This window comes from Megascapheus bottae, chromosome 4, assembly GCF_031878675.1.
Source record: "Megascapheus bottae isolate mThoBot1 chromosome 4, mThoBot2.hap1, whole genome shotgun sequence".
Classification (NCBI taxonomy): domain Eukaryota; kingdom Metazoa; phylum Chordata; class Mammalia; order Rodentia; family Geomyidae; genus Megascapheus; species Megascapheus bottae.
Genome location: NC_143512.1, coordinates 39,831,122 through 39,858,871, shown reverse-complemented (window position 1 = coordinate 39,858,871; position 27,750 = coordinate 39,831,122). Strand labels below are relative to the sequence as shown.

Below are 27,750 nucleotides of genomic sequence, written 5' to 3'. Positions count from 1 at the left end.
TTGGTTCAGCTGCACTTCTGAAGGTTTGCAAGTAACATCTTCTTTGGCAGACTATTCATTTTGTGAGTGTGTGTGTGTGTGTGTGTGTGTGTGTGTGTGTATGTGTCTATGTGTTGGAATTTCTCTACTAAAACAATCTTTGAAAGGACACTCTTTATATCCCATAAAGCTTCATTATGGAAATAGCAAATATTTCAGAGAATTGAATAAAAATGTTACCAATATGCTAATATTAAAAATTCAAGGCTAGATGGTGCCAGGAGTTTGGCTTAGTGGTAGAGTGTTTGCCTAGCATGCACAAAGACTGGGGTTTAATTCCTCGGTACCACATATATAGAAAAAAATCCAGAAATGGTGCTGAGGCTCTAGTGGTAGAGCTCTAGCCTTGAGAAAGCCCAAAGACCGTGCTCAGGCCCCCAGTTCAAGGCCCAGGACTGGCAAAAACAAACAAACAAAAAATCAGGACTGGGAGTTGGCCTTATGGTTGAGTGCTTGCCTAGCATGTACGAAGACCTGAGTTTGATTCCTCAGTACCACATACATAGAGGGAAAAAAAACCAGAAGTGGTACTGTGGCTCAAGTGGTAGAGCCCTAGTCTTGAGAAAGCCCAAGAACAGTGCTCAGGTCCTGAGTTCAAGCCCCAGGACTGGCAAAAAAATAAACAAATAAAATAAAAATTCACCATATGTATTGTTAAAAAAAGTTAAAACACTTTTTCATCTAAGGTAAGATTTCTTATTTAATAAAATAGGTTTGGCAGTAATGTCATGTTACAATTATATAAAAGATAATTTATTGTTTTCAGATATCAACCAGATGTTATATTCCTAAACTTACATAAAGTTCTTTAATTCTGTTACAGTGATCAATGTCTACTGATAATATGTAGTGTCTTCCTGATTTGGTTTCATAAACTATAAGATGGAGTAATAAAAATAATCCATTTTAAGTTTCTTCACTTGAAAGAATAACAAATCATTAATTCATTATTACATTTTGCTTTGAACATAATTAAAGTTTTAATAAAATTCTAAACCAAGACTTTGGTAATTTTGAAATGAATTCTTGATTTCCTCTATTCCCAAGAACCAATTACAATCATTTCAAATATAGTCATTTAGGAATTATAATTCGCCTGATCAGTAACTGCCTTTTTTCAAGCTTTGTCCTTTCTGCCATTTTTTTGAAGGCGGTTTCTTGTTGGTTCTGTCAATACCAAGGGCTCTCTAATGATGGCTGCTGGGTAATTTTTACCTAGTAGTTCAACTTCCACTTGCTGTCCCACTTTACTTAGCTCTAGAGGGACATAAGCAAAAGCCAGACTCTTCTGGATGCTGTAACTGTAGCTTCCAGATGTTGTGTTGCCAACCACCTGAAAAATAAAACCCAACAACACTCAGCATCTCCAGATGGAATAAAATACAGAATCAATTTTACAGTGTGAAAGTATTAAGAAATTCTGTCTAAAAGCTAATACCAGAGAGATAGGTAATCACTTTTTGTAAAGGGTACAAATTTACAAATTGTGAAAAATACTTCTCAAAGACATACTTGTATGTTTCTCATTTTAGAATAAGGATATTTTCATGTTAGAATAAGGACATTTAGGGGTTTTTTTTCCTTCTTCTTTTTTATGATACTGAACTCAAGGCTTTGTACTTGGTACTCTACGAGTTGAGCCACATCTCTGACTTTTTGCTTTAATTTTTGGAAGGGTCTGGTGTTATAGTCTGAGGCTAGGTCTTTGTGATCCACCTGGTTACACCTGTGATCCCAATTCTACAGCAGGGTTGCCCAACCCCAGCAATTAGTTTCTTAATAAATTCATTCGTTTGCTCAGTTTCATATTAAGGAATTTGATAGAAAAAAGAATGATTTCATTTTAAACTTTAAAAAGAAACCCTCTTTTGTCATTAATCTAGTATGAAAATAGAAGGGAAAAATTTAATAAATCCAATGCAACTTAGTTGACTGTCCCTGGTGGGGTTAGAAAATCTGCCAAAATAGTGCTGAATTAATATATTTACTAATGGGCTGGGAGTTTGGCCTAGTGGTAGAGTGCTTGCCTATGATGCACGAAGACCAGGGTTCAGTTCCTCAGTACCACATACATAGAAAAAAGCCAGAAATGGTGCTGACGCTCAAGTGGTAGAGCTCTAGCCTTGAGAAAGTCCAAGGACAGTGCTCAGGCCCTGAGCTCAAGCCCAGGGCTGGCAAAATATATATATATATATATATATATATATATATTTACTAATATATCAATAGTCAACTGGGCACTGGTGGCTCATGCTTATAATCCTAGCTACTTAGAAGACTGAGATCTGAGGACAGGGGTTCAAGGCCAGCAGAGGCACAAGAGTCTGTGAATCTCTTATCTCCAGAAATTAGCCACCAGAAAATCAGAAGTGGCACTGTGGCTCAAAGTAGTAGTGCTAACATTGAGCTGAAGAGCACAGGGACAGTACCCAGGCCTAGAGTTCAAAACTGAGAACTGACTCCCCCTACCCACAAAAAAAGTGAAGTCAACATTCTATACTAGAGAAAATACATAGTATGTGTATGTTTATATACACATTATTTAACAATTCCTACCAATTATAAGGCATTTAAATGGTAACATTTTAGCTCAGCCATATTAGATACCAGAAGAATGAGTAAAGTGTTGGTGCCTATTGCCAGAAATAAATATAAACAGAACACCACAGCAAAAACCATGAAGGCTAATCATTTAGCCAAGATTTCTTTTATACTTTGAAGTTGGATGGAATTAAGTTGTCCAAGATGAGAGATAAAATTTTCCAGGATAAGGAAAGAATATTGCTGACACATAGAGATAATCAATAAAAATCTTATGAAATAAATGAATAAATTTATACTTTGTCTTTGTTAATAATGGACAAAAAAAAGTTCAAAACCACAGAGGATGAATTAAGGTAACTTGCAATTGCAGACCAGAGAAAAATACTAAAAAAGAAATAAAAACCTAGCAAGTTGCCGGTAGCTCACACCTATAATCCTAGCTACTCAGGAGGCTGAGATCTGAGGATCACAGTTTAAAGCTAGCTGGAGCAGCAAAGTCCATGAGATTCTTTTTTTCCTTTTTTTAATTATTTTTTAAATTTTTATTATCAGAGTGATATATAGAGGGGTTAGAGTCACATTCTTAAGGTAATGAGTTCATTACTTCTTGAACATGGTTACCCCTTCCCATGTTTTTCTCCCACTTTCCTTCCCTCCACCCCCTCCCAAGTTGTAGAATTCAATATATTGTCTTATGAATATCGCTTTTATAGTGTTTCATCCTTTGTCCTTTGGCTCATCATCTTGTTTTTCCTCTTTCCTTCCCTAATTCAGATAAACAAATAAAGGTATATACAAGTCAATATTCAGCAATAACAGAGGATAAACCATAAGGGAAAGAAAAAAAGAGTAGAGAAATACTTCACATAGTACATTAAAAACAACCACCACAAGGATAAATCTTTTGTTTTCCTATCCTTGAGCTCATTTCCCTTAATTTCTTCCTATATAGCCATATGCACATAGCTTTTGAACTATTGTACTCCTCTGCTAGGAAAATCCTAGACCCATACTAATTATTACAAATGAGGGAAACCATGGAGCCTATGTTCCTTTGAGTCTGTGTTACTTCACTTAATAGGATTTTTTCCCCAAGTTTTCCCATTTCCTTACAAATGGGCCAACATTGCTTCAAGAGACTCTTATCTCCAACTAACCACAAGAAAACAGTAAAGTGGCACTATGGCTCAAAGTGATAAGAGTGCTAGCCCTGAGCAAAAAAGCTTAGGGACAGCACCAAGGCTCTGAGTTCAAGCCCCATGTATGTGTGTGGGGGGGGGGGTGGTTGGGAGGGGGAAGGGAAGAAAAAAAGAAGAGGGAGAAGAAAAAGAAAAGGGGAAAAAAGAAAAGAAAAGAAATCAAAACCCAGGAGATGAAAACAAAGGCAGTATGTAACCAAAAAAAAAAAAAAAAAAAAGAAATTATATCACAAGCCCAAGAAGATAAGATATAAGAGGGTTAGTGGAAACCAGATCTAATGGATGAAAGAAAAGTAAAAGCCAAAAATGCAAAACACTGTCAAGTCAAAATTTAGTATTATGGGGAACAAAGTAAAAGGAAGACAAAAAAGCTGAATGTGCTAGACATGCCTACTCAAATGGCTTTTCCTGGCCATACAGCATTGTGTTCCTCCTCCCTCCTCCACTATGCAGCCCTGGGCACAGTTGGTGGGCAGAATACTTGTGGATGAGAGTCACCTTGGTGAGCATTCAACAATCACCCACTGTAGTCAACCGTCTTTCTATAGCACATCTAGTCTTTTAGATCTTAACACATTTGTGGTTTTAAGAGTACTCCCTTATCTCCACGGTTCCAGTTTTTAATGATCGCTTTGAAACCTCAAATCAGAAGCTTTCTATATGATTTCTAAACCTACTTAGTGAGAGCTAATTTATTGAAGTAGGGGAAAAAAATCAAGAAACTGAAATGCATTAATCTGGCATATTATTAATTGCCAGGGCAGAATAGTACTTCCGATTGGTTTTTCTCCTTTAGATCCTAGTTAAGTGGCATAAGGCAAGGATTTGAGTCAGTGAGGCTGGGGTTTTAGTCACTGTTCTTTGAAAGACTATCTTGGTGACCTTTCTTTCACTTCCCAGTCTGTAAAGTAAAGATTGTTTTTTGAACCAGAAGAATTAACTTGATTTTCGTGGGCAACTTAAGGAAAAGGAAGAGCCCTGAGTGAGTCACTGGGTGCTGTCCCCTGACTCACTTGCCACAAGCCCACAGTCACTCTTTAGGGAGTTTCTCAGCTCTCCATTGACCAGTCTTCTTATCCCAGCAGTAAAAGGGCTTGCAGTTATTTCTGCACTGAAGAAACAGTTCTCACCCTGTAAGTGTTATTATTAAAGCATGCTTTGTTTTAATTTTTTTTGTCGAATTTCAATCCTACTTTAATTTCTCTCTGAACCAGAAATTAGCAGGCAATGGTATTTTCACAGTTTGGTACTTTTCTTTAACCTATTACTAAATCTCCAGAGAGGCCGAGTGAAATAGAATGTGGGGAAAAGAATATTTAGACCATATTCAGAAGTACTGAGAAAGCTGGATGGGAATAAAGTGAAAAAATATAAAACAAATGAAAGACAGTAGATGTAAAAATAGATGACTAAAAAAAAACACTAATTAAAAGTGGGAAGAGGGCCAGGAGTTTGGCCCAGTGGTAGAGTGCTTGTCTAGCATGCATGAAGACCTAGGTTCAATTCCTGGATACCATATATACAGAAAAAGCTGGTAGTGGGACTGTGGCTCAAGTGGTAAAGTTCATCTTTGAGAAAGCCCAAAGACAGTGCTTAGGCCCTGAGTTCAAGCCCCAGGATTGGAAAAAAAAAAGTGGGAAGAGCCTCATCTCATCCCGTGGTTTTGTTTTATAGATTGAGGCTCAGAGGTCAGATCAAGCAGTTAATGGCAGAGCTGGCAACAGTAGAAGTTATGTGAGTTGTAGGAAAATTTAGAGGATGAACAAGATCACACCATGTAGCTCAGACTAATCCGAAGCTCTCAATCTTCTTGCTTCCACCTCCTGAACACTGGATGTGCCGCTACGTTGAAGCAGGAGAACATATATTAAGAAAAGGGGGCTCTGGATATACAGAAGAAAAAGAGGAAGCAAAAGCAATGAGGAACTTAGGAACAATTTAAAAGGAAGAGCAGGCAGCCCAATGTAAGCAGGAAATAAATGTCTACCAGTGAGATAGAAAGATAACAGAACATGAGATCTAACAAAATTTCTGAAGTTTTCTTCATAGTATTTATTAATAGCATCTCCCAGTTTCTCAGATGTACAAGAACTGTGAGTCTATAATTAAATTCTAAAGGTAGCCTGGTGTGGTGACCCATACCTGTAATTGCAGCTACCTAGGAAGTAGAGATAGGAAGGATCATAATTTGAGGCTAATCTGGGGGGAAAATAATGGAGCAAAGTAATCTCAGTGAATCAGATGGACATGGTAATACATGTCTGTAATCTCATGTATGAAGGAGACATAGCTAGGAGATTGCAGCCAGAGGCTATCTGAAGCACACACACACACTCCTTCCAAAAATAACCAAATTCCAAAATACTTAAAAAATAACCAGGCCAAAAAGGATTAGGGACTTGGCTGAACTGGTTGGTAGAGCACCTGCCTGGCAAGCATAAGGCATTGAGTTGAAACCTCAGTGTCAAAAACATTTTCTAAATAAAAATAAATTTGAAGAGGGGGTGGGGGGAGGGAAAGTGGGAAAAAAACTTGAGAAGGGGTATTAATGTTCAAGAAGTAATGTACCCACTACTTGATGAATGTAGCTGTACTATATCAGCCCGACAATAAAATAATTTTTTTAAAAAAAGGAAAAAAATAAAATTGTCTCTAGCACAGAAAAAAGAACAAACTAGAATATTCAGTAAGACTCAGAGGGAAAAAGGACAAGACATTTAAAAACCAACTATACCTGAATTCCATCAATCACTAGCTATCTAAACACAAGGAATTAACTCAACCTCTTGGAACCCTAAAGCTTCATGTTTCAAATAGAGCAAGGCATACATATCTGATATTGTAAAAGTAAATGAGACGGTACATGAAATCTATCTGGTCTATAAATAGGAACTGACTAGATAATAGCCTGACACCTGATCCATGCCTTAGCTCAAGTACCATTTTTTTTCCTGTTTTTAAATTTTTTGCCATACTGGATTTGAACTCGGTGTTTTCAGTTTGCTAGGCTTGAAGCTCTACCACTCTCAGCCTCCAGCCCTGTGCGTTTTTCTTTTGTTTGTTTGTGTTTTCTGGCTGTTTTCAAGTAACATCTTGAGAACTTTTTCTCAAGGATTTGGTTTATCTTGAAACCTAATCCTACTCTCAACCTCCTGAGTAGTGAAGATTATAGGCCTAAACCACTAGCACCAGGTTCATATTACATTCTTTTAGTAACCCAAAGGTTTGTGAAGGAAATGAAAATAAATATAGAGGCTGCGGTGACAAAGAAAAAAAAGCCAGTCACAGAATCGGACTTTGGGCTGTTAACGAAGCTGACCTTGCTCAAGACATTATGCTTCCCATGATCTCAACTTAGCATCTCACACTGCCTGACACCAGCAGCCAAAAGGCATCCAAACTTGAGCCAAATTGGGTGTCACAGAAAAAGTGGAAGGTATGAAGTTCCATGGAAAAGCACCTGACTGATACTGGTTTTTCTGAATACAGAAAGAATGAGTGGGCATAGTGGGAAGCTGTTAATTTCATTCTTCCTAAAGAACTAAGTGGGGCCAGGTACCAGTGGCTCATGCCAATAATCCTAGCTACTCAGGAGGCTGAGATCTGACGATTGTGGTTCAAAGCCAGGCCTGGCATGAAAAATAATGAGCTTCTTATCTCCAATTAACCTCTAGAAAACTAGAAGTGGCACTGTGGCTCAGGTGGTAGAGCACTAGCCTTGAGCTGAAGAGCTCAGGGACAGTGCCCAGAGTTCAAGTCTCACAACCAACAAACAATAAGAAAAAAAAGAAAACTAAGTGGGAACCACTTAACTTTCTGGGGTTCAACCTTGTGGTAATTAATGTTTTCATTTAGAACTTTTTCCTGCTAATATGCTAATTCTCTCTGAAAGCTCCCTGAGAAATAAAATCAGAATGCCAATTTCTTTATAAAATCTACCTTTTGATATACAGACATTGACATGGTCAACAAGTAGATCATTTCATTCTCCCCTGTGGTCCAATGTACCTCAATTCCTTGAGTTTATTCTTTCTCTGTGCTTGGGTATATTATACCATACATAACAAGGTGTTTCATCATGACATTTCTACACAATCAGACCCACTCCCTCTATTATGTCTTCAGGCTTATTTTTTTAAAATAAAGCACACAGACTCTTTTGTTTTAAAAAATAAGTAGCATATCATTTTCCTCTCAGTTGTTTCCTGTTTCTTGAATGTTAACTCTGAAATTAAAAAAAATGTGTCATCCTTTTGATAAGTAAATACATAAACTCTTCCAATAAGTAGAGAAAAAGGAAGCCTCTAAAAGTACACAAGAATGGGAATGTTCTGGCAGTTGATGCAGAGACCCCAGCAACTAGTCCTCGGCTCTTACCTTGCCCTTGTACCAGATGCTTTCATTTCCCTCCGGATCCACATCATCCGTCGTCAAGGTGAGGCAGACCAGTCTCCGTTTCAGCCCCTTGGCTTTAATCTGTTTCAGTGCTTGCTTTCCTATGAAGTCTGCTGGCTGCAGAAACCCAAGATAATGATGATGAATGAGTGCTCAGATGCTGTGACAAGGTTAGAGATGCAAGCATTTAAATTTGTCTTTACTATTTTCTCACCAATTACACATTAGCTAAAAATACAGATTGATCAAACATATACACAAATATTTCTTAGTCTTCAAATGACAGTATTAGACCCCAAGTCTTTTAGACTGTGTAAGATTTAAGGGAATAACTTGGGGTGACAATTTTACCAGAATCACCTAGGCAGGTAAGCATAAGACATTATAGTGGTGGTGGCTGGGAACTAGGCTCTTGTCACTTACCGAAAGGTCTGAACAGGGATATGGGCAAAGTACAACTCAATTTTTACCTACTGGCTCTCTATAAGAAAGAAAGACACTTTTTTGACATATGATGCTAAAACAACCTAAAAATGCTAAAAAAAAATGCTGTACATTTTTTTTCCTTCTTCAAAATAATGGTCCCTGGGATCTGGTAACCCACTGGGATACGGTTGTTAGTTCATCAGAAAGTGCATCAGAGGGCCAGGAGTTTGGCCTTGTGGTAGAGTGCTTGCCTAGCATGCAAGAAGACCAGGGTTCGATTCCTTGGTACCACATAATAGAAAAAAAAAAAGCTGGAAGTGGTGCTGTGGCTCAAGTGGTAGAGCTCTAGCCTTGAGAAATGTCCAAGGACAGTGCTCAGGCCCTGAGTTCAAGCCCCACACCTGGCCAAAAAAAAACAAAAACAAGAAAGCGCATGTGGAAACATGCTACAAATGAAGCATCATGCTTGGCCCCATGTGGGTTACAAAATGAGTCAGACATGGGCATGGAAAAGGAAGAGTATATTCTTTGATATTCCATTTCTCAGCCCCCCACTTCCTCCATGTAGTGCATGACAGATGACATACCTATTCCTAATATACTCCTATGGACCCTCTCAAGGTTCTTCCCAATTTAATGTGAGTGAATGACACTGTATGAATATAAACCTTGAATTCATTCTTACAAGATTTATTTTTTTAAGAAAGTGGGAATAAGACAAACTCAAAGACTTCCTTCTTTGAAAAATACCTCACATCTGAGTAGCATACATAAGTGAGCAAAGACTCCTTGGTGGGGACACTTCAGCTGATCAGGGAGATACAATGCTACCCAACCACCATACTAGGAAACACTTGACAAGTGAGACAAACTGGTGAGGGGCTAAGAGAAAGATAGTATCCAAGAGGGAGTGCTGACCTCCAATGAGAAGACAGGGTAAGTCTTTTATAACAAGAGCCAAATAAGCATGCCTTATGTAATGGGATGAAAAGGGAATTTACAGTACACATAAAATGTATTAGAGATTGTAATAAAAATAAGGTTCTCAAAATGTTTCATATAGGGGCAGGGAGTTTGGATTAGTAGTAGAGTGCTTGCCTAGCATGCACAAAGACACAAGTTCAATTCCTTGGTACCACATAGAAAATGCCAGAAGTGATGATGTGGCTCAAGTGGCAGAGGTCTAGCTTTGAGAAAGCCCAAGGACAGTGCTCAGGCTCTGGGTCTTTTTCAAGCCCCAGGACTGGCAGAAAAAAAAAGTTTCTACATACATACAGACCACTCTCTGAAAAAAATAAAAGAAAGAAAGAAAGAAAAGAAAAAGAAAAAAAGAAGAGAGGGGACGGAAAAGAGGGTGGGAATGGGGGTGAAGGGAAAGGAGGGGGAAGGAGGAGGTAGGGATGGAAGGATAGACACAAACTTTAAGATCTCCATCAGCCACAAAAGAAAACAATACTTCATGACAAAGATGCCCTCCATCATGAACACTTAAGATCTACATATTCAGGATCCACTTGACACATTTAAGGCTGACTATAGTAAATATGATCTCTCAGAGAAGCAGCAGGAAAGAGCCTAACATGCCCTTTGTCAGATACCCCATTTCACTCCTTTACCAATTCAGAGATTCTAGCATGGTATAATTTCTATGGCAATTGTGACTTTAAGCTGCTGACAGTTAAAGACAGCCCCATTAGACTAGGTTAAAATAATATACAAAATGAAAGTCCAATTTACTCTCCTTCTCCAGTGTGAGAACCATCTATGCAACTTTCTTATAAAGCCAGTGCACAAAAACTTTAAGGTTGAGACCTATGTTTCTTAATATAGCAATAATGGGGACACTAAGACTTTCATTTACTTGAATTAATATATAGGAAAATTCATGATAAAAGTCCTAATGAAAGTTTTCTATTAAAAAAATTAAGCCAGGCGCAGTGGCTCACAACTGTAATCCTAGATACTCAGGGAGCTGAGGATCATGGTTCAAAGACTCCCAGGCTAAAGTCCATGAGACTCTTATCTCCAATTAACCACTAGAAGACTGGAAGTGGCACTGTGGCTCAAAGGGTAGGGTGGTAGCTTGAGCTGAAGAGCTCAGGGACAACACCCAGGCCCAGAGTTCAAGTCCCACAAGACAATTTTTTAAGGTTTCTATAGATTAAATATGTATATCTAGATTCAGAAAGATTAGGAAAATGACACATTTGAAAAAACTTGCTGTAACAGGTAACATGAGGACAAGGTAAAATGCCTTTTAAAGTCTTTGACTACATCAGTGTCAATACTGCAGTAAAAAAAATCTCATGGCAGATTAGTGAAAATGCAGCTGGAACAATTCACATGGCTAACTCTGGTGTGATAGGCACGTGCACTGAACCTTATATTGTCCTTATTTCCTGTCATTGGAGTCTAGATCTTCAGGAGTCAATTATTTAGGTCTTGAAAGACTTCTAGTAAAGACTTTTCTAGCAATTATTTATTCATCTATCATTAAGCCTCTACTGTATAAAGTATTTAAAGCTAATAGAACATGATCTTATAGAGGGAAAGATAACTCACTTTCCTCCATATAACAACGTGTCAGTACTGATTTATTCTCTTTCCTCAACGTCTGAACAAGGCAAAGAACATTTTGAGATGATTGAAAACATGGTAGGCTCATATAGATAGAATTATCAATCAGCAACAGCAATTGTGAAACACACCCATAGATGATTATATTCTAGGAGGGTATACATCACAAATGTGCTGGAAACTTAAGGAAGTGTTTCTGGAGTGTGGTGGTATCACACTCGCCTCACATGTGGTGTAAATTTAGTGTGTTTAGTTGTGGCACAGGAGGCAACAAACAGAATATATAAAAGGGGCCCATATAGTGTGGGACTTCATCAACAACCTGGCAGCAACCATTTCATGGGAGAAGTTGCTGGGGTTCAATTTTGAAAGATGAGTGTGGTTTCAGAACGACTTGATCTGCTAAGTCCTTCTCTAAAATGCTTGTGTTTACACTATAATTTTATCTTCCATGCCCCACAGATGGTGGATTGGAGGTCTAAAAGAGGTAGAATTAAGTAAGCCAAATACAGTCCATCAGCAAATCAGTTAAGAACCAAGATCGCAGAAAACCCAGCCCTGTTCTTTTCCTCCACTCTTGAGTATCCCTTCATCAAGGCACTGAGCCACAGAACACCAATGGAAATGTGGTGAAACTAGGTGTGATAAAGCTGTCAGTAACTGGGCCTTCAGGGGTGCAAGGTAAGAGCTAGGAAGGAAGGAAGAGAGGGAGGAAGGAAGGAAAGAGTACTCTAAGTGAATAATCCCTAAACATGATACCTACCAAATGCTCAATGAAAGTAAGGACCACAGAGAACGCAGCTGCCCCATCCTTCCCTTCCCACATTAACCCTGCTGTGGACAGAGGAAGATATATAAGTGGTAACAGTATTTCACTTTCATTGTTCTTGGTTGGCCTTTCCAGACTATAGAGTTTTACTCTACCACCAAGTTATTTATTGTCAATGAAAAGAAAATGTGTCTGAATGTTATGCTCTAATAGAAATTGGTGCTTTCAGAATGACCCAAGAACAGAAATATATTTCTTTAACGATTCATTGTCAAATGGACTATATAAATAGCAGTTGATGTCTTTGAAAAATGTTTAAACTTCTGAGGCATTGACACTATAGTATAAAAATTGCCTCAGCAATAAAATTAAATTTTAAAAATAGCTTTGGCTTGTGTTTTATTAATTTATGGACCTAAAATAGCAATAAGAGCCATTAAAGCAGCCACTTCTAATATGCACTAGATATAGCATTCACATACAAGAAATAGTACATAGCAAGTGGATAGTACTCATCTATTAAAGATATGCATATTACAGGCATATATTACCTAGAAGTCAATGTAAATATAATAAAGTAAGTCAGTGTGCTTTGATATGATTATAAAAATGGCAGAGAGCAGAGTCAGTGGAAGAAGTGTGCTACAGAGACAGGAGAGTAGCTTGTTGCAGCCTGGAAGAAAGATAGAAAAGCAGGGCCCGGGAGTTTGGCCTAGCGGTTAAAGTGCTTGACTAGCATGCACAAAGACCCGGGTTCGATTCCTCGGTATCCCACATACACAACCAAACCGGAAAAGTGGCAGAGACAAGACAGCCACGGCGACAGAGAGCGAAAGAAGCGAGCTGAGCTGAAGTGAACAGAGCCCAACCGAGTGGTGGCCGGAGCGAGCGGGGCCGGAGCGAGCAGGACCAGAGCTCCCGAGTGGGGCCAGAAAGAGAAGGGGGCCAAAAAAAAAAAAAAAAAAAGATAGAAAAGCAGTTGTGAGCTCTTTCTTTCCCAATTATGTGGATTAATGTTCTATCTGAAATTTTAAGAAAGTCATAAAATTAATTTTTTAAAAACAAAATCCTTTGAACAAAAACATAAAAAATCCAGATACAAGAGAATCATTGGAATATCCTGTGTCACAAACAAGCCCAAGGACACTGCTCAGGCTCTGAGTTCAAGCCCCAGGACTCGAAAAAAAAAAAAAAGAAACTGGTGCTTAAAATATACATGTTTCCTATCTGCAAAGGACCAACCCTAAGCTAGATGTTGGAAATAAAAATCATAAATTTTGCCAGGGGCCTGTAATCCTAGCTATTCAGGAGGCTGAGATCTGAGGCTTGTGGATCAAAGCCAGCCCAGACACGAAAGTCCATGAGACTCTTATCTCCAATTAACTACCAGAAAATCAGAAGAGGCGCTGTGGTTCAAATGGTAGTGTTGGCTTTGAGCTGAAGAGCACAGGGACAGCACTCATGCCCAGAGTTCAAGTTCCAAGACAATAAAAAAAATCATAAATTTAAAAATGATAAAGAGATTTAACCAGGAACTCCTGGATCTGAGGATTCCAGTTCAAAATCAACCCATGCAGACAAATCTGAGAGAGCCTTATCTTCAATTAATCACTGTGAAGTCGGAAATGGAGGTGTGCTCAAATGATAGAGCTCCAGGTTTGAATAAAAAAGCCAAGCCCTGAGTTCAAGCCCTAAAACATGTATACACACACACACACACACACACCAAGATATTTAATCAGACACTTCACAGAAAAGATGGGAACTAGGAGACAGGCATATAAAAGATATGCATTATTCTTCTATTTCTGGGAGATCAGGAGGAGGAAGACACAGTCTTAAGTGGCTTCTGGATATCTTCCTTCCTGTGTTTAAAAAAGACAAAAGAGCTGGACACTGGTGGCTCATGCCTGACGCCTGTAATCCTAGCTACTCAGAAGGCCTTGATCTGAGGATGGCATTTTGAAGCCAGCCAAGACAGGAAAATCCATGCCACTCTCATCTCCAATAAGTTACCAGAACAGCTGTAAGTGGAGCTATGGCTCAAGTAGTCGAGTACTAGTACCGTGTGCAAAACAAGCTCAGGGATAATGCCCAGGCCTTGAGTTTAATCTCCAGGCCCCCCCCCCCAAAAAAAAAGTGTGCAATATTAGTAGTCTCTAAGGAAAGAAAACTATAATTAGATCCTATAATATCCCTAATAGCTAAAGATTAAAAAAAACTAACCAGGAAAAACATTTGACAGTGATACAGATACAAAATGCTAGGAGCTGGAGTTTGGCCTAGTGGTAGAGTGCTTGCACAAAGACTCAGGTTCAATTCCTCAGTGCACATACATAGAAAAACCTGGAAGTGGTGTGGTGGCTCAAGTGGTAGAGCCCTAACCTTGAGAAAGCCCAAGGACAGTGCTCGGGCCCTGAGTTCAAGCCCCAGGACTGGCAAAAAATAACAATTTAAAAAAGAAAAGATATTGGGGCCGGGAGCTTGGCCTGGTAGTAGAGTGTTTGCCTAGCATGCATGAAGACCTGGGTTCAATTTCTTGGTACCACATGCATAGAAAAAGCCAGAAATGGTGCTGTAGCTCAAGTGGCAGAGTGATAGCCTTGAGGAAAAAGCCCAAGGACAGTGCTCAGGCCCTGAGTTCAAGCCCCAGGACTGGCAAAAAAAAAAAAAACCCAACAAAAGTACATGACTTTGCAAAAATAAAACCTTTAAAAAGAAGATAAAAATAGAAAGTTTTCTAAGGCTTACCATATCCTGCCATTTTAACCATGTATTCCTCTCCTAGTTATTTCTCCAAGAGAGAAAGTATATATCCATACAAATATCACAGGCTGATGTTCACATTAGTTTTATTTTTTATTTTAAAGAGATGCTTGACATCTCTGGCCATAAAAGAAAGGCAAATCAAAACAACTCTAAGATTCCACCTCACTCCAGTTATAATGGCCATTATAAAGAAATCTAATAACAACAGATGCTGGCAGGGATGTGGCCAGGAGGGACTGGAGTGTAAACTTGTTCATCCACTATGGGAAGCAGTATGGTGATTCCTTAAGACTAAATATAGAGCTCCCCTATGACCCAGCAATTCCACTACTTGGCATTTACCCAAATGTCCAGAAACAAGGACATACTAAACCCACTACACAACGATGTTTATTGAAGCACTATTTACCATAGTGAAGATATGGAACCAACCCAGAGGCCCCTCAGTAAATGATTGGATCAAGAAGATGTTGTGCTTATACACAATGGAATTCCATGCTGCCATCATAAAGAATGACCACCCCATTTGTAAGGAAATGGAAAGACTTGGAAAAAAATCATTAAGTGAAATAAGCCAGACTCAAAGGAACATAGGCTCAATGGTATCCCTCGTTTGTAATAATCAGTACACATCTAGGACTCTCCTAGCAGAGAATCACAATAGCTTAAAATCTAGGTACATAAGGTCATATAGGATGAGACTAAGAGAAATGAACTCTAGGATATGGAAACAAGAGCTTTATCTTGTATGATTGTTGTTCTTAAAGTACTATGTTATTTCTTTTCTCTTTCTTGCCCTTTGGTTAGTCTCATATTGTTAATGTATCTGACGTATATCATATATACATTTATTTGGTGATTGGGAGGGGGTGGAGGGAGGGAAATGGGATAAAAATATAAGAAGGAGTGTAAGAAGTAATGCACCTACTATCTGGCAAATGTAACTGTAACCCCTCTAAACATTACCCCAACAATAAAAAAGAAAAAAAATTCAAAGAATAGTGATCCTTCCTGGCCGCATCCCCTCCAGCATCTGTTGTTCTTAGATTTCTTGATCCTGGCCATTCTAACTGGAGTGAGGTGGAATCTAGAGTTGTTTTGATTTACATTTCTTTTATGGCCAGAGATGTCAAGCATTTCTTCATGTATCTATAGGCCATTCTTATTTCTTCTTCAGAGAAGACTCTTTTTAAGTCTTTGGCCCATCTTTTAATGGGATAGTTGTTTCTTTGGAGATTAGTTTGGGAGTGATTCAATTTTTTTATTTTAGATATGATGCCTTTGTCCACTGTATGGTTAGTGAAGATCTTCTCCCACTCTGTAGGCTTTCTAGTTAATTTGCTAGCTATGCCTTTTGCCATACAGAAGCTCCGTAGTTTAATGCAGTCCCACTTATCCAGCCTTTCTCTGATTTGTTGTGATTCTTGGTCCTTATTAAGAAAGTTTCGACCTGTGCCAAGGAGACCCAGTGTATCTCCTATTCCTTTTCATACAGTTTTCAGTGTATCTGCTTTTACCTCCAGGTCTTTGATCCATTTGGAGTTAATCCTGGTGCCGGGTGACAAAGAAGGATCCAACTTTAGTTTTCTGCAGGTGCTTAACCAGCTCTTCCAGCACCACTTACTGGTGGGAGTGCAAACTCGTTCAACTACTATGGAAAGCAGTATGGCAGTTCCTCAAAAAACTAAACATAGAGCTCCCCTATGATCCAGCAATTCCACTGGTTGGCATTTACCCAATCGTCCAGAAACAAAGACATACTAAATCCACTAGCACAACGATGTTCACTGCAGCACTATTTACGATAGCAAAGATATGGAACCAACCTAGATGCTCCTCAGTTGATAAGTGGATCAACAAGATGTGGTATTTATTCACAATGGAATTCTATGCTGCTGTCAGAAAGAACAACATCACCACATTTGTAAGGAAATGGAAAGACTTAGAAAAAATCATATTAAGTGAATTATATTAAGTAAGCCAGACTCAAAGGAATATAGGCTCAATGGTTCCCTCATTTGTCATAATCAGTAGAAACCTTGGGCTATCCTAGCAGAGATTTACAATAGAGAAAAACCTAGATACATAAGGCCAGATAGATGAAAGGACCTCCAGGATATAGAAACAAAAGCCATAAAATGAGTGATTGTTGTTTTTAAGGTACTATATTATCTCTCATCTCTTTTGCTGTCCCTTGGTTATCTCATATTGTTACAGCATTTCACCTTGTTATCTGATATATTGTGTATATGTTTATTGGTTTATTTGAAATTGGATAGGGAAGGGGGGGAAAACAAGATGAGGGGTGCGGGTGGGGGAGGAAATGGGGACCAAGACATGAGAAAGGGTATTAATGTTTGTGAAGTAATGCACCTTCTATCTGGTGAATACAATGTAACCCTTCTATTAATTACAATAAAAATATATGAAAAAAAGAATAAATGGAGTGAAAAGTCAAAAAAAAAGAATCCACATTCCCAAAGGAGTACAACCATACAGTTACATTTATATATTTTTGTATTTGTTCTAGAACATGCAAACTAAATCTACAGGGGAAAAGAAAGAGAAATGTTAGCCTGGCGAAGATGGGGTGTGGGGCGGCAATAGTTACCAAAAGATATGGAGTAAGGAATATGTTCACTCTCTTTGCTGTAGAGTTGTTTTTTCGGTATACATACTAATCCTTCTCAAAATGTTTAAGTATTTAAATTTACCTCATGCTCAATTATGCTGTTAAAATCGAAATACAAATAAAAGTAATCAAAAAATGACTTCTATTTATTCTAAGATCTAGGTTTCCATGGATTCCTAAATTTTAAAGCAGTTAACTAGCAGCACACTTCAGCTTTTAGATATTGTTTCATAACTGAAATTGAATGTGTATGAGTATAATGATCCAACAGCTTTTAATTTAGTATATTCTGACAGTCTTTCAGTCTACATGTAACCCCTTTCCTTCCCTGTCTTTGTCTTATCACTCAGCAGTGAAAATGGCTAGGATAATAAAGATAGTTAAATTAAATTTATATGACTCATAAAGATGACAGAATACCAGTATCTACGATCAATGTGCTAAGTGATAGTTCATAAATTTTAGACTTGCAAAAGGAGATTACTTTGAAGATTAGGAATCTTACGTGTGAGATCAAATTAAATGGTTTCCTCAAGCCACAAAGCTAAGATTTAGTGACCAAAAAATCAGGGCTGGGATTGTAACTCAGTGGTAGAGTACTTCATAGCATGTGAGAGATGCTGGGCTTGATCACTCATACTTCAAGTCTACTGCGAACTGTGCAGCACTATGGTCTGACTCCACCTATTTTTCTACTTTTCTGTTTATTCTCAGGACCATAGTTGGTGTTAGGTTAAATGAAGTAGCTCAGATCTTCACTGAATTAAGAAACAAACGACTTTCCACTCCTCCCCCCTTACAGACAGATGCCTGAAGAAGAAATTAGGAGCTGGATGTCAGTGGCTCAGGTCTGTAATCCTAGCTACTCAAGAGGCTGAGTGAGATGTGCTAATTAAGGTTTGAAGACAACCCAGGTAGCAAAAATGCTAGAGTGGAGATATAACTCAAGAGGTAGAGATGAACAAAGGAAAGAGAGAAAGGAAGAAGGAGCGGTGGCTCACATCTGTAATCCTAGCTACTTAGGAGGCTGAGATCTGAGGATCTTGATTCAAAGCCAGTCTGGGCACTAAAGACCGTGAGTCTCTTTTCTCCAATTAACTACTAGAAACCAGAAGAGTGGTAGTCTTGAGCTGGAGACCTCAGGGACAGCACCCAGGCCCAGAGTCCAAGCCCCAGGACCGACACACACACACACACACACACACACACACACACACACACACACACACGCACGCGCGCGCGCGCGCGCGCGCGCGCGCTGTCATCAAATAGAGTTTGTTGCTTAAGATCATTCTATCCAGGCCCAGGTGTGATAGTGCACTACTATATTGAGTTCAAGGCTAGCCTAGGCTGCATGACATGACCTTGTTTGAAACAGAACATTGATGATTTTAGACTGAGGACCACACTTTGAGAACCACTGATGTAAAGACTCCTTTTGGAGTGTTAATATCAATTGTTTCTCTGGGCCTGTATTGGCTTCTCAGTAAATACAAATCTAATGCTGGTCACATTTAAAATGTCATTTTCTTGGATTCAGAAGCTTCAGTTACATACAGAAATGCTTAGTAAGACCCTGGATAGATCTAAAATGCCAAGGCAGCTTCATGCTGTGGGGGGGCATCAGGGAGAGGCAATGATGCAGAACGTTTGCTTAGCTAATGTGCAGCTTCCCAGGCTAGCAGAGGTACTATAACATACACCACATGGCACAATTTCTACAAGAACATCTACTGAAATCCAAATGGTATCATCTTAGTTTTACTATTTTTTATGTTTCATTGTAAACATAGCTTTTAAAGGTGTTGGGTTTTGCTATCTTAAATCAACAAGCATGGTCTGACAGTTTGAACTAATCAAATTTTGACAAGTGATTGATACACAGCAACTAAGCAATGCTTAGTACTTATGATCACATTTGGTTAAGTTTTAAAGCATGGTTCTGCCAGAAAACAATGTCATAATTTCAGTATTTACTTCAGGTACATCTGGTAATATAGACATACCTTATTTAACTTGACAAAATAGTCCAGTCCAGCCTCAAAGGGATTTGTATCACAGTTCATCTAAAAGGAAAACATACATATTAGATCTTAGATATTGCCATGCTTTTTGAGGGAGAACACTGATTTTTGAATACAGATTCTGAAAGAGAAAAATTATGGATTACTGGTCTCTAAGAGTTTATAAATCAAATATAGTCCTTTTGGCTAACATTATCTTTTATTTTTTGTCAGTCGTAGGGCTTGAACTCTGGGCCTGGGTGCTATCCCTGAGCTATTCAGCCCTTGGCTACCACCATACCCCTGGGCCTGGGCACTGTCGCTGAGCTCTTCAGCTCAAGGCTACCATCCTACCTCTTGAGTCATAGCACCACTTTCTTAGCTAACACTATCTTTTGAATCAAGCAAACATGGAAACTAAAAGTCACAGTATGTTTTCAAAGCTTTTTATCTTTAACAAAGATCTGATTCATTCACTTAGCTTTATATAATAATTTCACATAATTAAAGTTTGGAATGGGCATTCAGTAAAATGCTTAGATTGTAATTATCTGAGAATTGAAATAAAGAAAAAAGCCGGTGGCAGGAAAATGACTTCCATAGAGTTGAAAAAAAAGGAAAAGGAAAATGATAGGGTTAAATCTCAGATTTCCCAAATACAGATGAATCATTATCGTAGACATTAAGTCAATGTTAAAGCCAATACTTGCTGATATAACTGAAATTAATTTTCTCTATTTTTCTGCTTTCTTTATTGTAAGGAAATTGATCTAAACCCTAAAAATACTTAAACATGTAAAGACAATATAGAACTTATATTAACCAAATGAATATAAGATCATACAGGACATAATTTTTTTCTTCACAGCTCTTAACCAATTTGAGCTACTTTAAATTATTTCTTTTTATTTATTTATTTATTTTTGCCAGTCCTGGGGCTTGAACTCAAGGCCAGACAACTGTCCTTGGGCTTTCACAAGGCTAGAGCATTACTGCTTGAGCCACAGCACCACCTCCGGCTTGTTCTATGTATGTGGTACTGAGGGATGGATCCCGGATCTTTGTGCATGCTAAGCAAGCACTCTACCATTAAGCCTAACTCCCAACCCCTAATTTTTTTTTGGGGGGGGGGGAGGCAGGGGGAGTCATGGGGCTTGAACTCTGGGTCTGGGCACTGTCCCTGAGCTCTTCAGCTCAAGGTTTCCACCTTAACCCTAGAGCCAAGCCCCACTTCCTATTTTCTGTTTTCTAGTGTTAATTGGAGGTAAGAGTTTCAAGGTCAACATGAAAAGGGGTAACAATGATTGTTAAGGAATGTACCTTCTATCTGGCAAATATAATGTAACTCTTCAATTAATTACAATAAAAAATTAAAAATATATTTGATGAAGAGTCTCAAGGTCTTTAGTGCCCAGGCTGGCCACCGCACCCAGGTCCCTAAATTATTTTTATTTTTTATCCTCTCAAAGTTTCAGAATATTTTCAAGAAAAAAAAAAAATTAAAACAAAGCAGACAAGATTGACTGTTATAGCACTAGAGGGCGCTCTGGTACTGTTGAGATACCACAGGGACCCAAGATGGCGCAGAGCTTCCAGAGGAAAACATCAGAGAATAAAAAGCAATAGGCCAGAGAAATGTCTAGCTCCCAAAGGGCTCTTCTGTTGCTTCATTTCTTGGGGTCTAGGCTAAGAGCTGTTCTGTTTTTGTACAGGTAGCTGGTTGTTGCTTGCCAAAGGCCCTGTTATAGGATGAGTCTCCCACAGAGAATACTTTTCATGCAGAACTAGCCCCAGGCTTCTTTTCAGTTTCACTAGGATGCATCTCTACTTATACACTGACTTCCTTCTGCTATAGTCTAAAATTACCAAGGGCTCCTTTCTTGGCTTTCAAATTAAAATAAATTTATTTTGTGCCTGCTGTTTTATGGGTTACTTCTAATATCTATGTTAATTCTTTGGGATAAATATTTCATTTCACAGAAAAGCAGAGCTTCTGGGGGATTGGGAAACGTAGTTAGTATATCGTAGGGGATGAACTCTGAAATTCATCTTTTATCACTGTTCCTTATCTTACTTCTTAGGATTAAAACCTAGATGCCTTCCAAAGAAACAACTACAGAATCTGAAAAAAAAGTTAATCCAAGATTATCACATTGAGAATAAAGACATTTTGGCAGCTTACTGTGTACTCTGAATCAAGTGGTTCAATCTAGTATGACTGCCTGTTTAACAGGAATAATGACATTAACTTCCTGGAGTTGTACATATACAAATGTTGTATACACTATACAAACAGAAACTCTTAATTACCAGAGAGAAGGCTAGACCAACCTCAACCAACCTTGCCCCTCAGGGGGAAAATAGGGTTCTAATTCATCAAAAAATATAAGAAGAAACTGAGGAGAGATTTCTGAAAGCTCATGTTTAAATCCCATGAGGTAGGTCTGATCCTCACAGTCAGATGTCTATGTTTTCTGTACAATCAGGATGAAATAAGGCAAAATAAACATTATGCCAGATCTCAAGCCCTTTGATCTCCTAATGGAGATAAAAAAGATATCGGTTCCAAGCCAATTTGGTCAAAACAAAAAGTACATAGGATCCCTATCTCAACAGAAAGAGCTCAACTTAATGCTAGGTGCCTGTTGTTTCAGCTACAGCAGGAAGGGTACAGCAGGTCAGCTCAGGCAAAAAGTAAGACTATCTCAATAATTACCACAGCTAAACAAGGTTGGAGGCATGAATCAAATAGCACAGCAAGGTGCCAGGAGTTTGGCCTAGTGGTAGAATGCTTGCCTTGCATGCACGAAGACCCAAGTTCCAGTCTGTGGTACCACATGAACACACACACAAAAGCCAGAAGTGGTGCTGTGGTTCAAGTGGTAGAGCTCTAACTTTGAGAAAGCCCAAGGATAGTGCTCAGGCCCTGAATTCAAGCGTTAGGACTGGAAAAATAATTATTAAAAAAATAGCACAGCACCTGCCTAGCAAGCAGATAGCCCTGAGTTCAAACTCCATAACTCCATAGTGCCAAAAAAAAAAAAAAGCAAACTTAATTATGTCTGAATTCTACTGAACATTCCATGGATAACCTAGAAGAAAAACTTCTTCTCTTCATTAGGTAAAATTGTCTGGTAATATGTCATTTCTCTTACATTCAGAAGGAATGCCAATGTAGTTAAAACTAGCATTCAAGCAAAATAGTGAACATAAACTTTTAATAAAGATGCTATCATTTCAAACCTCTAATCCCCAGGATCTGAAAGCTTTCTCTAGTCTTAAGGCATTCAAGGCATATGTTCCAAAATTGTCGATTCCTTCTTCTTGGCCAGCATTCATGATAATATCATAAAGTGTCTCTGAGTCTTCTCGCCTATGGTACAGCTCCCAACCCAGCTCACCTGAAATAAACCCACAGGAACACAGTTATCATTAGGCCTAATGTGCGTGAACTAAATCATACAGAACCAGGAGAAAGTCCATTCATCATATGTAGACATTGCTGATTTTTAAGAGACTACCTTACAAAAACTTGCTATAAGATCTCATTGCAAAGGTCTAATCACATGTCTACTGGCATGCAATCCTGACTTCCACGCAGAGGGTGGAAAGTACACCACCTCATTTTATGATAGAAAAAAATGCAGGATTTACTTTCTATTCTTGACTCAAGCTTCAAAATGACACTTGCAATTTTCAGGACACTGATATTAGGTGAATCCTTATCCTAACATATTTTATCAGGATAAGAGGTTTGAGGCTTAGACACCTAACCCAAGAATCATAGGTTTAAAAATACAATCCACTCATGCCAGGTGTTGGTGGGTCACATCTATAGTCCTAGCTACTTGCAAGGCTGAGATTGGAAGGACTGGACCAGCCTGGACGGAAAAGTTTGAAACCTTTTTCTCAACTATTAGCTAGTCATTGTGGTATGTGTCTGTCATCATAGCAATGGTATGAAAAATAGGAGGACTGTGGTACAAGCACAGGAAGTAAAATTGTCTCAAGAATAACTAGCACTAGCTGAACACAGTGGCTCATGCCTGTAATTCTAGCTACTCGGGAGGCTGAAATCTGAGGATCACAGTTCAAAGCCAACCTGAGCACTAAAGTCCATGAAACTCCAAAAAACTTGAAGTAGCACTGTGGCTCAAGGGGTAGGGCAGTAGCCTTGAGCTGAAGAGCTCAGGGACAATACCCAGGCCCACAGTTCAAGTCCCACAACTAACAACAGCAACAAAAAAGAATAACTAGCAGAAAGAATGGCTGAAAACATGGATCAATGGCATTACAATAGCCTTGCAAGTGTAAGGCCTTGAATTCAAATCCTAATGCTGACAAAAAAATATAAACATACACACATACACAATTCACCCAGAATTATTTAAATTATCTTCATTATGGGGTAGCTATAATCTTCTTTGATTCCTATTCCCTCCCCACTTGGTCATTTCATTCATCATTAAATAAGTGGGCAAAAAGAAAACCTAACCCAAAAACTAGTACTTGTTTTTTCATTCTTTTTTGTTTGTTTTATTTTGTTTATTCTGGTCATGAGTTTTGTCAAGACTGGGGGAAGAAGGATACTAAAAGTTAAGAGTAGGGGCTGGGAGCATTGCCTAGTGGTAGACTGTTTGCCTAGTATGCACAAAGCACTAGGTTCGATTCCTTGGTATCATATACATAGAAAAAGCCGGAAGTGGTGCCGTGGCTCAAGTGGCAGAGGGTTATCCAAAAAGTGCCCAAGGACAGGGCCCAGGACCTGAGTTCAAGGACCAGGACTGGCCAAAAAAAAAAAAAAAAAGGGTTAAGAGTAGAAGCCCCAGGAAGAACTTTGACTTTCAACACTGCATAATCTTGTTCTCCGTTATCAAGGACTGTTGAGATGTGCTCTTTCAGGACACCAACAGAATAGGAGCCACATGTCCTTGAGTGAACACTTGTACAAAATATTCTCACGATGAAGGGACCAGCAGGTGTAGAGGAAGCCAGAAATGTACCTAAATACCATTGGGGAACTGAAGAACATTTGATATCAAATACCTGGCCTGGGCAAGGTTGGACGCTAGGGGAAAACTTCCTAGTTGAACACACCATCTGGAAGTGGCATTGCTCCAGGAGAAAGGTTATTACATTCACAGTGGTCTCTAAGTGAGACTCTCTCTCTCCATTGTAAATGTTCCTAAATGGAGTTTGTTGGCCTGGGTACTTCAACTATTCCAATGCCATCTTTTCCTACTCTTTTCTTCTATCCTTTCAGATGGAAGCCACAATGATAAATCTGTGGAATCATTCCAAAGACTAGAAGCAAACAGAGAGACTTGCTTTAAGAGTTAGGCAAAAGGGGCCCAGCACCAGGGCTCACATTTGTAATCTTAGCTACTCAGGAGGTGAGATCTGAGGACAGAGGTAGAAAGCTATCCCAGGCACAAAAGTCTGTGAAACTCTTATCTCCATTTAGCCACCAGAAAACCGGAAGTGGTGCTGTGGCTCAAGTGGCAGAGCACTAGTCTTGAGCTGAAGGACAGTGCCCAGATCCAGAGTTCAAGCCCCACCAAAAAAACCCCAAAAGGGTTAGGTGGAAGAAATCTTCCTTCACAGTCACATAGACAAAAATGTGTATGCATGTGTTTGCAAACATGTACCCAAAGGAGCGTAGGCTCCATGGCTTCCCTCTTTAGTAACAATTATTACACATCTAGGATTCTCTTAACAAAGGATCATAATAGCTCAAAAGCTATTTACATAAGGTCATACAGGATGACACTAAATGAAATGAACTCTAGGATATGGAACCAAGAGGTTTATCTTTGTGATTATTATTCTTAAAAATGTACTATGTGAAGTTATTTCCTTTCCTTTTTTTCCACTGATGGTTAATTTTATGTGGCTACTGTATCTGATTTTGTTACCTGGTATATTGTATATCCATTTATTTGTTAATTTGAAACAGGGAAGGGAGAAAACAAGATGATTAGGAAGGGGTGGGGGAAGAAAAGGGGACAAAAACATGAGAAGGGGTATCAAGGTTCGAGAAGTAATGTACTCATTGCCTAACGAATATACCTATAACCCCTTTATACAATATCCCGACAATAAAATACAAGAAAAAATTTACAAGAAAAAAACCCACGTAAACACCCTGTGAGACTCTTATCTCCAGTTAACCACCAGAACACCAGAAGTGGCACTGTGGCTCGAGTGGTAGAGCACTAACAGCATCTCCTTTTAAATTCCAAAGGCTTACCCTACATTACTTTCCAAGTCTTACCAGTATAAGATATCCTAATAGCGGTGACAGGAATATTGGAAATCTTTAAAGACTTTGTTTGAAGAAACTTGAAAACATCATCACTAAGATCTTCGGAGGTCAGTTTCTGAAGGACCTTCCTTGCATGTGGTCCTGCAACTCCAAGGACGCCAAGCTCATCCGTTACATTTTTAATCTCAACATCATAGCCACCTTTGATTGCTACTTCTTCAATCCATCTGCATTTGAATCATAAATCTAGTATAAAGATTACTTGAATAATGCATTCTCTACTCTGACACATGTACTGGGCCTAGAAAGCCCCAGAGGGTCATGGTACACAATAACTTGATTTTTTTTTTAACCTGGGGAAATTTAAGTTTCTGGGATATTAAGTGAATCTCTTTAAATTGTCCATTTATGAATGTGGAGACAATTTTCCACAGTACAAAATGAACCTTTGATCTAAATGAGCTTGCCATATACTACTTTTAATAGTGACAGCTCTATTGCATTTAAGCTAATGATTCAGTGCTCAAAAAAATAAAGTAAACCCAAATTTTCTCAAATACCTGTAGTGAAGAGACATACTTATTGTTACTAAAGGTTAATAATGAGCCTACCACTAGATGCATAAATGCTCTGACGATCACAAGAAAAAGATAAACACTTGAGTTTCAATATCTAAGTCTCGAGAAGTTATGGGAACTCAGATATAGAGCTAGTTTATAAGTTATTGAACAGTCCTTAGAGATATGCAAGTCTACCATAAAGTGTTCATCTGAATTTAGGCAAAGCTCAGTTACTAAGACAGTACCCAATATATATTACACTACAACACATAAGTTGAATCATTTTATTCCTATGGTGAGATTCTGTCAGAGAAAGATACTGAATAAAGGACATCATGAGTATTTTTTGAACGTTGAAGACCAAACAGTCATGCAAAGACTATAATCGGTAGGCCAATGATTTAGCAGTGAATTGGTGAGTACCAAGTACCACATGGGATGAAAATAATACAGAGAGGTGAAGTAGGTTAAATGTGACATCCAAATCAAGAACTGTCCTGAGCCAGCTGCTTTAACCCAAACCTCAGTTTCCTCATCTGAAAGTGAGAGTAATATATACTTGCAAAACATTAGAACTAGTTGAAGTATTGTTAAAGGCATATCAAACACAATGATAATACTTAATAAATAAAAATTCATATTATTAACTTCTATTAAATCTAATGGATGAACAAACAGCCTTTTGGGAGAGGAGGGTCTTCACTTCAAGTAATTTGCTAGAGAAGTTACAAAGTTTATTCAAAACAACCAGATGGAAGAATTTAAGTTTTTCTTCAGCCAGGTGCTGGTAGTTCATGCCTATAATAACTAACTACTTAGAAGACTAAGAATGATAGGATCATGGTTTGATGATAGCCTGAAAAAAAAGTTGATGAGACACATAGTTGGCCCCAGGAGCATTAGAGTACCTGTCTATCAAATAGGAAGCCCTGAAATTAGTCCCAGTACCACCATTAAATACACACACACACACACACACACACACACACGGCCGGGAGTTTGGCCTAGCTGTAGAATGCTTGCCTAGCATGCATGAAACCCTGGGTTCAATTCCTCAGCACCACATACACAGAAAAAGCCAGAAGGGGTGCTGTGACTCAAGTGGTAGAGCACTAGCCTTGAGAAACCACAAGGATAGTGCCCAGGCCCTAAGTTCAAGCTCTAGACCTGTGTGTGTGTGTGTGGTGTATATGTATATATGTTATATATTTTTATATACTATATATTATATATAATATAAATATATATTTATAAATAAATAATTATATATATATATTTTTGCAGCCAGGTGCTGGTGGCTCACACCTATAATCCCACCTACTCAGGAGGCTGAGATCTGAGAATCCAAGTTCGAAGCCAGCTGGGAAAGGAAAGTCCATGAGACTTTTTATCTCTAATTAACCACCAGAAAACTGAAAGTGGCACTGTAGCTCAAGTGGCAGAGCACTACTCTTGTGCAAAACAGGTGTGGGATAGGGCCCAGGCCCCAAGTTCAAGCCTCGTGCCCACACACAAAAAATGATAAGATAGATAGTTCTTCAAATACTGGCAAAAGAAATACTCAGAGTAAGA

At 38.7% G+C, this 27,750-nt stretch overlaps 1 protein-coding gene across 1 annotated transcript in view; it reads right to left on the bottom strand.

Moving 5' to 3' along the window:
• Window positions 1-662: 662 nt before the first annotated feature.
• Window positions 663-27,750, bottom strand: part of Dmgdh (dimethylglycine dehydrogenase) — a 64,371-nt gene continuing 37,283 nt past the window's right edge. The window contains exons 12-16 of the mRNA XM_090331734.1: window positions 25,628-25,845; window positions 22,597-22,754; window positions 19,357-19,416; window positions 8,160-8,294; window positions 663-1,372 (exon numbers count right to left, since the gene is read on the bottom strand). Of these exons, the coding sequence (XP_090187860.1) occupies window positions 1,157-1,372; window positions 8,160-8,294; window positions 19,357-19,416; window positions 22,597-22,754; window positions 25,628-25,845 (787 nt within the window). The 3' untranslated portion in view covers window positions 663-1,156. The remainder of the gene's footprint in view (window positions 1,373-8,159; window positions 8,295-19,356; window positions 19,417-22,596; window positions 22,755-25,627; window positions 25,846-27,750) is intronic.